This window comes from Odontesthes bonariensis, chromosome 20, assembly GCF_027942865.1.
Source record: "Odontesthes bonariensis isolate fOdoBon6 chromosome 20, fOdoBon6.hap1, whole genome shotgun sequence".
NCBI lineage: Eukaryota > Metazoa > Chordata > Actinopteri > Atheriniformes > Atherinopsidae > Odontesthes > Odontesthes bonariensis.
In genome coordinates, this window is record NC_134525.1 from 3391041 (window position 1) to 3403116 (window position 12076).

Sequence of the window (12076 nt, forward strand, 5' to 3'; positions counted from 1 at the left end):
TACACGATATTCAGCCAACAATTCGATACGATACAAGATATTCAGCCAACAATTCAATACGATACAAGATATTCAGCCAACAATTCGATACGATTTGGTACTATTCGATACGATACACGATATTCAGCCAACGATTCGATACGATAAAAGATATTCAGCCAACAATTCGATACGATACACGATATTCAGCCAACGATTCGATACGATTCAATACGATACACGATATTCAGCCAACGATTCGATACGATACAAGATATTCAGCCAACAATTCGATACGATACACGATATTCAGCCAACGATTCGATACGATTTGGTACGATTCGATACGATACACGATATTCAGCCAACGATTCGATACGATACACGATATTCAGCCAACAATTCGATACGATTTGGTACGATTCGATACACGATATTCAGCCAACGATTCGATACGATACAAGATATTCAGCCAACAATTCGATACGATACACGATATTCAGCCAACGATTCGATACGATACAAGATATTCAACCAACAATTCGATACGATACAAGATATTCAGCCAACAATTCGATACGATACAAGATATTCAGCCAACAATTCGATACGATACACGATATTCAGCCAACGATTCGATACGATACAAGATATTCAGCCAACAATTCGATACGATACACGATATTCAGCCAACGATTTGATACGATTCAAGATATTCAGCCAACAATTCGATACGATACACGATATTCAGCCAACGATTCGATACGATACAAGATATTCAGCCAACGATTCGATACGATACACGATATTCAGCCAACGATTCGATACGATACAAGATATTCAGCCAACAATTCGATACGATACACGATATTCAGCCAACGATTTGATACGATTCAAGATATTCAGCCAACAATTCGATACGATACAAGATATTCAGCCAACGATTCGATACGATACAAGATATTCAGCCAACGATTCGATACGATACACGATATTTAGCCAACAATTCGATACGATACAAGATATTCAGCCAACGATTCGATACGATACAAGATATTTAGCCAACAATTCGATACGATACAAGATATTTAGCCAACGATTTGATGATTTGATACGATTCGATACACGATAATCAGCCAACGATTTGATACGATACACGATATTTAGCCAACGATTTGATATGATTTGATTCGATACGATACAAGATAATCAGCCAACGATTCGATACGATACACGATAATCAGCCAACGATTTGATACGATACAAGATATTCAGCCAACGATTCGATACGATACAAGATATTCAGCCAACGATTCGATACGATACACGATATTTAGCCAACGATTCGATACAATTTGATACGATACACGATATTCAGGCAACAATTTGATACGATTCGATACGATACACGATATTTAGCCAACGATTCGATACAATTCGATACATAATATTCAGCCAAGGATTTGATACGATTCGATACAATTTGAAACGGTACACGATATTCAGCCAACGATACGATATGATTCGATACGATACACGATATTCAGCCAACGATTCACTACAATTCGATATGATTCGATACACAATATTCAGCCAACGATTTCATACGATTCGATACACTTACATCATTTTCTGGGAAAAAAAGGTGTGATTTGACATGAATCGTCGCGGATTGGACTGATAATAAATAAATAAATCGCTACTTTATCGGGAAACAAAAATATCGATATATCTCGCAGCATCGATAAAATTGCTCAGCCCTTTCCGAGGGGTAAAAACTCGAGCTGGACTCACCCACCACTCCTGGTCCTCTTCTCCTGTTACTATGATCACCTCTCCTTCAGCAAACGTCAGCTCATCGTCGTTGTCGGCCTGGCAGTCGTAGATCGTCTTCACCCGACGGGCTTTGTTCTTCCCCTAGACGCACAGGAAGCAAAGCTATGACTTCACATTCATACAAAAACATAATTTCAATTTGTTTCCGAACCCCAGTTACAATTTAATGATTTAAAAGTTTGACTGATTCTTGGACTCGTATTCAGATGTATTGATGAAGTGACACTGCAGCAAATATTAAAGTTCCTGCCACATTTACAGAGAAATATACATATTGTTTAGTTTAGGGATTCAAAAAGGCTACTTAGGCAGTCTGTATACCTACAGTTTCACTCATAGGAATAATGTTGGTCTTCTTACTGTAAAAGCAAACCTGTTTGAGTTCAGGAGAGTTTAAAGAATCAAGGCCATAATCTGGGGTATTATGTTAATATAACATTTTATCAGACGGTGTCTGTGTTCGAAACCGCATACTTCTCCTACTACTCCTACTAACATTTTGAGTTAGTAAGCGAGTTTGAGTAAGCGAGAAGTTCCCGGATGCATACTAGATTCTCCGAAATGTTGGGTATGCATCATGAGGTTACTACTCATACTCAAACTACCCAAGATGCAACGTAACGTGACGTCGCCGATCATCATTTCCTGTCAAAACGGCAGTTTCAAGCTAGCTACAACGAGGGTAGGTTCACTTCCTGTTTTCAAAACAAAAGCACCAATTGTATCCTAATGGCTTTCCCTATGATAAAAGGCAACGGGTATTTTATTTTGTGAAAATAACCGGAAGTGCGTTACTCACTGCGGCTAGCTTTAGTAGCGCCGAATTCGTGGGAACAAAATTGTAAATAGCCGGTATTTTGTCAGGTTTTCAACACGTTGGGGATCTAAACGACTACTTTCTCGCCTGAAAATGTTTCAAATGTTGCTAAAGTTTACAGAGTTTAGAGCTTAAGCGAAATCAGCTTCAGGCCGGCTGATTTTGGCTCGGGCAGGAGCGAAATGCATTGTGGGTAAACGCTCTGCATACTGTCTGATCGATGAGTATGTAGTATGAAGTATGTAGTATGCGGTTTCGAACACAGCCAGTGTTTAGTTTAGTGCTAAAATAAACTGTTAAAGGCTGGATTCAACGTAAATTCAACGTATGCATCAATGCTGTCGTGTTAAGGTGAGCCACTACAGCTGCAGTTTTTAACCAACAGGTGTATCCACTTGTTGATCCACACACTGTTTAAATATGCATAAAAGGTGAAAATTAAACTTATTACGAGAGAAAATTTTCGGAGGAGGTACATGTGTGTTTATTTGTTTTCTAAATTGTCTTCCCATTTGTCTCGGTACCTAACTTACTCTAGCACTGGTTTTGCTCTTAGCTGTTTGGTTTTGGAAGGAAATGCACTTATGATTTCTTGTGACCTGAAGTTCTTTTGCCTACCGATGTGGAACACACTTATTGTAAGTTGCTTTGGATAAAAGCGTCTGCAGAATGACCGGAATGTAATGTAATGTAATGTAATGTAATGTAATGCGTGTCTATACCGTGTTGATCTTCCTCGGCAGGGGCACAGGCGTCTCTGCACTCGCTGGCGTCCCGTTGGTGTCCTCGGCAGCTTGTTGAGACGGAGCCGCTATGTTTGCCTGCTGATTAGGTGATGGCGAATCTCGAGGCTGCGGCTGCGGCGGCGGCGGCTGCTGCTGCTGAGGCTGAGGGGGAGGCGGAGGCTGCGTTTGCGGCCTTTGCGTCGACTCTCCGGGAGGCGGTCTGGGAGCAGACTCGGCTGCCCCGGGTTTGGGGGGGATGTCTGACAGATGAGGCTTGGGAGGGAGGTCTTTGAGCTGCGGTTTGGGCGGCAGGTCTCCCAGCTGAGGTTTAGGAGGGAGGTCGGACAGCTGCGGCTTTGGGGGAAGTTCTCCGGGTTTTGGGGGAAGGTCGGACACCTGCGGTTTGGGGGGCAGATCGCCCAGCTGAGGCCTGTCTGCCAGAGGACCCTTCTGCGCGGTTTCAGTTGCTGGCGGGGACTTCTGGAAGACCTCCGGAGGAAGGCTGGGCTTATCCATAGACGGATGGTGTATGGTGTCGATCTTACGCAATGCCACTGGATGGGCAGCCGTGCAGAAACATGTAAATAACCTTTTCTATTACAGCCACATAAAAAAAATATCACAAAGTGAAGAAAACACACCTTTCTGAGGTAGTTTGGGAAGAACCCTTGGACCAAGTGTAGACTTTGTGTTGCTTGAAGTAGTGCTGGGAAAAGATTTAACATATGGAGTCAAATAAAACCCGTCTCCTCTCACCAAGTAAACATCTTCTAAGGGCCTCAGTGTGCCCGTAAAGCCCCGTCTGGGGTACCTTTGCTGTTGAGGAATGCCTTCAAACTTGTTGGAAACGGGGGACATCTTGCTGACCGGAGGAGGGGTGGAGTCGCTTCCTGAAATATTAACATCGATGACGACAAGACGGATTACTCGACACCAAATCGGAGCCCGAGCGAGGAGATAATTTGATATAAATGTGGAAATAAATCAACATGCTGTGATGGTTAAATAAAACAATGAGGGAGGCGTCATCTGGCTGAGCTCTCCATGAACTTACTGAATTAGTGTTTGGCTGTTAAAAGAATGTGCAAACAGAGCAGAAGACACATGAGAACAACTGCAATAACAGGAAAATAAACCCTAACATGCACACAATGCACACCGGGAGTAAAATCAAACATTTATGTTTTGGATTGTTTTTATAACTAACCCAAAGTAGCTCATTTGTGCTGATTAATGAACTTGGTTCAATATGCGCATTTTGGCTGAATTAATTCATTAATTGTCTATTAAAAATAGAAATGCATCCTTAATAATGCCAACGTTTTAATCAGTAAAGTTCATTCAAAGTGTTGAGCCAACCCTCATTTCTTCATGTTTAGCCTGAAAGGAGATTTAAAGTGTCCTGATCAATAGTTCTCCAGCTTTCTGAAGTTTTTCTTTGGACATTTTCTGCTTCTTCCCTCTTCCCGACCAGAGGAATGTGTTTTTTTTTTTTTGTTAAGCCACTTAACTCTGAGCTATGAACCATTCAGGCAGGAAAAAGGCTCCTAACTCAAGGGATGAACCAGTGTTGTGTCCACACAGAACAGACAACTTAGCAAAGAAGCCATTTTAAATTGGATCTTTAGGCACTTTGTTCCCAGCAGCCTGTCACAGAGACACATCATTTGTTCCCATTTCTTTAGCTGCATCTGTGAAAAACAGCTTCATAATTTCAACTTTTTTGTACATTTACGTTTAAAACTGCTTTCAGTTACCAAAAGAGTCAAAATAATTTATGAAATTCAGTTTAAAAAAAATCCCAATCCCCAAAAAATTAACGTTATCACATCTAAAAGTAGAAAAGTAGGGAAAAAAACAGACAATAATAAGAATTATATGTTATACAACATCAAGAAAAAGTAAATAAGATTCAATTTAAAGCTTAAAAAAGGAATATAAGATATAATCTAATGACTAATTATGGAACAATTAATATAAATTACGTGATTAAACTGTTTTATGCCACCAGAAATGAATAATCTAGAAGCTCTTTGTGGGTTTTAGACTGGAATTAAGATTTGTTCCCATTTCTTTAGCTGCATGTGTGAAAAACAGCAAAGATAACACAGTGTGACAGACAGAAAACAGGATTTCTGCAGCAACAAGGTGATTCCCAAAGAGCTGTTAGCTGAAAACTTGGCATATCTCAGCATGGTGTGCAGTGTGTCCTTAAAACATTTGAGGAAACTGGACGAGTGGAGGACAGAAGAAGAAGTGTCAGGCCTAAAGAACTATCTCCAGCAGATGAACAGGATCTGAAAGTGATGTCCTTAAGAAAGAGGAAAACATCCAGCAAAGACCTGACACAGGAGCTGAGAGATGCATCTGGACCTTCAGCTGATCCATCTGCTGTTGGCCCAAGCCTCATCAGAAATGGGCTCCATGGAAGGGTGGCTGTCAGGAAGCCGTTCTTAAGGAAGGGAAACAGGGAGAAAAGGCTGAGCTGTGCCAAAGGACACAAGAAGTGGGCTGAAAATCAGTGGCAGCAGGTCTGATGGAGGGATGAATCCTCCCCAGAGCCCGGAGCTCAACATTACTGAAGCAGTGTGGGATCATGTTGGCAGAGAACGCAACAAAAGGCAGCCCACATCCAAAGAAGAGCTTTGGGATGTCCTTCAAGAAGCCTGGAGAACTGTTCCTGAAGACTCCTTAAAGAAAGGACAGAAAGCTCGTCTGAGAGGGTTCAGGCTGTGCTGGAGGAGAAAGCAGCTCAGAGCAGATATTCACTTTAAAGCTGCTCAGAACTGAACAAACTCTGCTTCTGCCTCACATTCTGTATCTGAACATATAATAGCTGCACCTACTTCCTGTTTTCTGGCAACAAATACAGATATGAGGGGTGTCTCAAGACTTTTGCACAGAACTGAACGTTTGTCAACATTTCCACATGGATGCATTTTACCAGGAACTATTGGGATATCTGAGCAGTGTGTTAGTGAAAGCATTAAAAACACCTCAACTCAGAGGTCTACTTAAGAGTTATTTTTCCAGCTTCTAACTGCATCCCAATGGTCCTGGTTGACAAATGAAGTTGTGTTTTTTTTTTAACACTTTGGATGATCCTGACACGCCTGAGGGAAACCAGCCCTGCTGCTGTTTAGGTGTGCTTGCTTCTCACCCCCGGTTACGCCCCCTTTACTGTGTGGACTGTGAGAGAGCGGGCTGGGTGGGTCGGACAGGGTGCGTTTGTGTCCAGGAGGGGGGGGCGGAGGTCTCTTCTTGGACAGGGTGGAGCTGCCTCCTGGTGTGAGTGTGGAAGGAGGGCCGGATGGGGGAGGAGCTAGAGGAGCGATACATAAGACACATGAGGTGATGAGGTCCATCCAACAGAGAGTAAATAAATAAATAAACCATTCTGTAGAGAGAAGAGGATAATGAGGTGTGGATGGGAAAGGTGGAAAGAGTTAAATAGGAGAATAAATTCAGATTTGGGCTGTGGGCACGTTGGCATCAATATAAATCTGCCTCGTCTGCTCATTGGTCATTAAAGAAGAGAAAAGTAGGGGTGAAAGCAGCTAATAGAGAGCTCAGCCAGAGAGAAATCAGCTGTGGTTAAAAGTTTACAGCTCAAGGGTGGTGGGACGTCGTGGCAGAAAGATAAAGAAAAATCATGTTCATTATTAAAGGGACAGTTCGCCTCTTTTGACATGAAGCTGTATGACATCCCATATCAGCAACATCATTTCTGAACATCTTCTTACCCCCTGCTGCGTCCTGTGAGCAGAGTTCCAGCCTCGTTTTGGTGCTGATGAAGGTAGTCCGGCTAGTTGGCTGGGGTTTAAAAAATAAAGCGTTTTGCTTCTCAAAACAATATGCGTTCAACAGAGTAAAACATTTGCATCACAAAATCGTTCTCCAGGAAAAAGTCAGACCTCACAATCACTTGGCCCTATTTTCTCTCCTTTCCTATGCTATAGATTCTACAGATGCTACAGATGCTACAGACGCTACAGACGCTACAGATGCTATAGATGCTAGCTCCGACAGATGCTACAGATGCTATAGATGCTAGCTCCGACAGATGCTACAGATTCTACAGACGCTACAGATGCTACAGATTCTACAGATGCTATAGATGCTAGCTCCGACAGATTCTACAGATTCTACAGACGCCACAGACGCTACAGATGCTACAGATTCTACAGATGCTACAGATGCTATAGATTCTACAGACGCTACAGATGCTACAGATGCTACAGATGCTATAGATTCTACAGACGCTACAGATGCTACAGATTCGCTACAGATTCTACAGATTCTACAGACGCTACAGACGCTACAGACGCTACAGACGCTACAGATGCTACAGACGCTACAGATGCTATAGATTCTACAGATGCTATAGATGCTAGCTCCGACAGATGCTACAGATTCTACAGACGCTACAGATGCTACAGATTCTACAGATGCTATAGATGCTAGCTCCGACAGATTCTACAGATTCTACAGACGCCACAGACGCTACAGATGCTACAGATGCTACAGATGCTACAGATGCTATAGATTCTACAGACGCTACAGATTCTACAGATTCTACAGATGCTACAGACGCTACAGACGCTACAGACGCTACAGATGCTACAGACGCTACAGATGCTATAGATTCTACAGATGCTACAGACGCTACAGATGCTAGCTCCAACAGATGCTACAGATGCTATGCTGCTGAGAACCGTAAGGGCCTCCAGAGGGTGGTGAAGACAGCCGAGCGCATCACCAGCTCCTCCCTCAGCCCCCGTGCAAGGCATCTACCACACAAGATGCCTGAGAAAAGCACGGAAAATCACCAAGGACCATAGCCACCCCTCATATGGACTGTTCAACCTTCTGCCATCTGGTAGACGCTACCGGAGCATCCGGGCTCGGACTAGCAGATTAAAGAACAGTTTCTTCCCCCAGGCCATCAGGCTACTCGACCAGTAATTCATTGGCACCCAGCCACTTTAGTTATGTACATATTCTCACCTGTGTGTGTGATATATATATATATTTATAGTCGCACATTTCACTAATTTTTATGCACAGTTAAATTTGTTTTGTCTTTTTATGCACAATTTTTCTACTTTATCTTCTTCCTTGGTTTTCATTCACCCTTCTCAATTTATTTAATGCTGTTGGCGACGCCTCGTCACCAAGAATTTCAATGTACAGTATGACCCAGTGTCTCTCTGTACAAATGACAATAAATCTTGAATCTGAATCTGAATCCAACAGATGCTACAGATGCTAGCTCCAACAGATGCTACAGATGCTAGCTCCGACAGATGCTACAGATGCTAGCTCCCTACAGCTGTACTTATCACTACCTGCTGCCGCCTGCCGACAGCCGCGCCTGTTACGGTGTTTGCTACTCGGTCTGCACTTCGGTCTGCACGGTCTACACAGCAGGCAGTGATACGAAGGGAGAGAAAATAGGGCCAAGAGATTGTGAGGTCTTGACTTTTTCCTGGAGAATGATTTTGTGATGCAAATGTATTACTCTGTTGAACGCATATTGTTTTGAGAAGCAAAACGCTTTATTTTTTAAACCCCAGCCAACTAGCCGGACTACCTTCATCAACGCCAAAACGAGGCTGGAACTCGGCTCACTCACAGGGGGTAAGAAGATGTTCATAAATTATGTTGCTAATATGGGATGTCATACAGCTTCATGTCAAGAGGTGAACTATTCCTTTAAGATAAAGAGCGCCACCATCCCGCACCTCTGAGCTGTAAAGGAGAAAACAACGGAGGGAGAAGGGGGGAGAACAGAAAACAAGATATTCACTGATGTATGGTCGGGTGCCAGCCAGTGTGGCGTAGTGCGAATGAGAGCCAAGGAATGCCAAGTGTGGAGCTGAAAGAATAGAGAAACAAAAAAAGAGAAAGAAAACAGAGCGAGATGAGGAGTGTGGGAGAGAATCTACAAGCATGGCAGTCTCAGAACGAGCTGCTCCCACACGCTGGAAAACAACAAGATGAAATCTCATCAGTGACGAGCAAAGCAAAGAGAGGAGAAACGGCGAGGAGCTGGGCCCAAGGAGCCAGCTGGGCCCCGGGGAGCCAGCCCCGAGGAGCCAGCTGGGCCCCGAGCAGCCAGCTGGGCCCCGGGGAGCCAGCCCTGAGGAGCCAGCTCCTCGGCCCCCCGCTGAGAGGCAGGGACCCCGCCTGCTGCGGAGACGGCATGTCGTTTAAAATGCACGGATTCTGGAACCACATCTTTTAAAAAATCTCCTTGTTTCCAGCACTCTCCTAATGACCTGAATACGCACGCAACAACAAAATAATTCCATTCACGAATATTGGTTTCACATCTGAGGCAGCAGAGGAATGTTAGGACCCAGAAACGGTTCCCGTCTCCTCACAGAATCGCTGACAAGTGCACGAAACACTGCGCCCTGTCCGCTCCGACAGATGCTACAGACGCTACAGATGCTATAGATGCTAGCTCCGACAGATGATACAGACGCTACAGATGCTATAGATGCTAGCTCCGACAGATGATACAGATGCTACAGATGCTATAGATGCTAGCTCCGACAGATGATACAGACGCTACAGATGCTATAGATGCTAGCTCCGACAGGTGCTACAGACGCTACAGATGCTAGCTCCGACAGATGCTACAGACGCTACAGATGCTATAGATGCTAGCTCCGACAGATTCTACAGATGCTAGCTCCGACAGATGCTACAGATTCTACAGATGCTACAGACGCTACAGATGCTATAGATGCTAGCTCCGATAGATGCTACAGACGCTACAGATGCTATAGATGCTAGCTCCGATAGATGCTACAGATTCTACAGACGCTACAGATGCTACAGACGCTACAGATGCTAGCTCCGACAGATGCTACAGACGCTACAGATGCTATAGATGCTAGCTCCGACAGATGCTACAGATGCTAGCTCCGACAGATGCTACAGATTCTACAAATGCTATAGATGCTAGCTCCGACAGATGCTACAGATTCTACAGACGCTACAGATGCTACAGATTCTACAGACGCTACAGTAACAGTACTTTTACTTGAGTACAATTTTTGGCTACTCTACCCACCTCTGAGGAAAACACACAAAAAAGAAAGCACAGATGCAAACTCTATTTTTCACTTCCTCTGATTTCATTTAGCTTCTGACGTTGTAGCTGCACGGAGAACCAAACCAACCGTTCCTACGGCTTCTGCACGAACCATCCGCTGGAGACCATCCTGATTCATTCACCCATTTCATCACCATCACAACACCAGCAGGCTGGTGTTATCGAGCTTTCATAATCTGCTGATAACAGATCAAATCACACATCTGCCCCCTTTATAGTGCAAGCTTCACATCTTTTCTTAGCAGCTGGAACCAAAGACCGAACCAAAGCTCACCTGTTGCATGCTCTCTTGCACTGGAAACAAGTGACATTTTTTACAGCGCTTGCTGAAAGAAAAATACGACTTTAACGCTTAAATAATGGACTAAATGACTTGTTGAGATGGATGCTGCAGGGCTGGGTTTGTTCGAAGGCTTAAAAGTTGTGGCGGATCAGCAGAGGGAGGAGTGTTGTTCTTAATTGAGATCCTGCAGACGCAGCTCGCCCGTGCACGCCCGTGCACGCCCTGTGTGTCTGCACTTTTAATGAAGTGTGTATCCAGCTTCACACGCCCGGCTACCTGCAGCACCCTGCCCTCCCCTGCAGACATGTTTTCCTTCAGGTTTACTCTGTAAGCAGCCCTAATGACACCTGCCTCCCCTCTGATCTGGGTGCTGACGCACCGCATACCACTGCGGGGTGTGTAAATGTGTGTGTGTGTGAGGAAACTTTCCAGTAAAGTGACGACGAAGCCTTCCTCCACACCTAATTCTGTCCTGGTTTACAATCAAACATTAACAGACGTAACGAACAGCCAATCTTTTGCCTTGTAGGCTCATATTTGCAAAAAGCACGATTAGTATGGAAGTTTTTCTGTGCCATCAGTTTGAATATGAATTTCTAATATTGAATTTTTACAGCGTCAAAATCAGACTTTGAATTTGAAAAACCAACAGTGTAAAAAAAAAAAAAATCAATTTCTAAAAACAAAAATCAGTGGAAAACGAACCAGACTCAACATCCGGGTAAACAGGGAGAAGCAATCGATCCCTGTCTCAATTCATCCAACGGCAGCCAATCAAGTTACGCTCCATTGGACAGATCAGATCAATAGATATTAGTAATATCTATTACTCAATTTTATTGTCCAATGGAGCTGTAATGCGGGAATTTTTTTTCCACAGAATTTTCGAAGTTGAATTTTTTGAAGTTGAATTTTTTTCCTTTTTTAAGTTAAATTTTTTTAAGTTGAATTTTTTTTCCACAGAATTTTTTGAAGTTTAATTTTTTTCCTTTTTTAAGTTGAATTTTTTGAAGTTGAATTTTTTTCCACAGAATTTTCGAAGTTGAATTTTTTTCCTTTTTTAAGTTGAATTTTTTTTTATATGTTGAATTTTTTACACTGATTCTTGTTTTTAGAAATTAATATTTTTTTACACTGTTGGTTTTTCAAATTCAAATTTTTGATGCTGTAAAAATTCAATATTAGAAATTCGTATTCAAACTGATGGCACAGAAAAACTTCCATAGATTAGCCGAGCGCGATCTCCTGATTGCATTCACTGCCGCGGTTATGAGCCGTTAAGCTGGAAATGGATGCTCTTGGAGCAGGCG

General features: G+C 43.2%; 1 protein-coding gene across 4 annotated transcripts in view; it reads right to left on the reverse strand.

The window, feature by feature from the left end:
- Window positions 1-12076, reverse strand: part of asap1b (ArfGAP with SH3 domain, ankyrin repeat and PH domain 1b) — a 102192-nt gene that overhangs the window by 1663 nt on the left and 88453 nt on the right. Inside the window, exons 23-28 of one of the 4 annotated variants that reach the window (XM_075452769.1) lie at window positions 9167-9235; window positions 6518-6679; window positions 4169-4247; window positions 3999-4063; window positions 3355-3911; window positions 1774-1896 (exon numbers count right to left, since the gene is read on the reverse strand). In XM_075452769.1, coding sequence (XP_075308884.1) covers window positions 1774-1896; window positions 3355-3911; window positions 3999-4063; window positions 4169-4247; window positions 6518-6679; window positions 9167-9235 — 1055 coding nt within the window. The remainder of the gene's footprint in view (window positions 1-1773; window positions 1897-3354; window positions 3912-3998; window positions 4064-4168; window positions 4248-6517; window positions 6680-9166; window positions 9236-12076) is intronic. The other 3 variants (XM_075452770.1, XM_075452771.1, XM_075452772.1) reach the window with 3 other exon arrangements.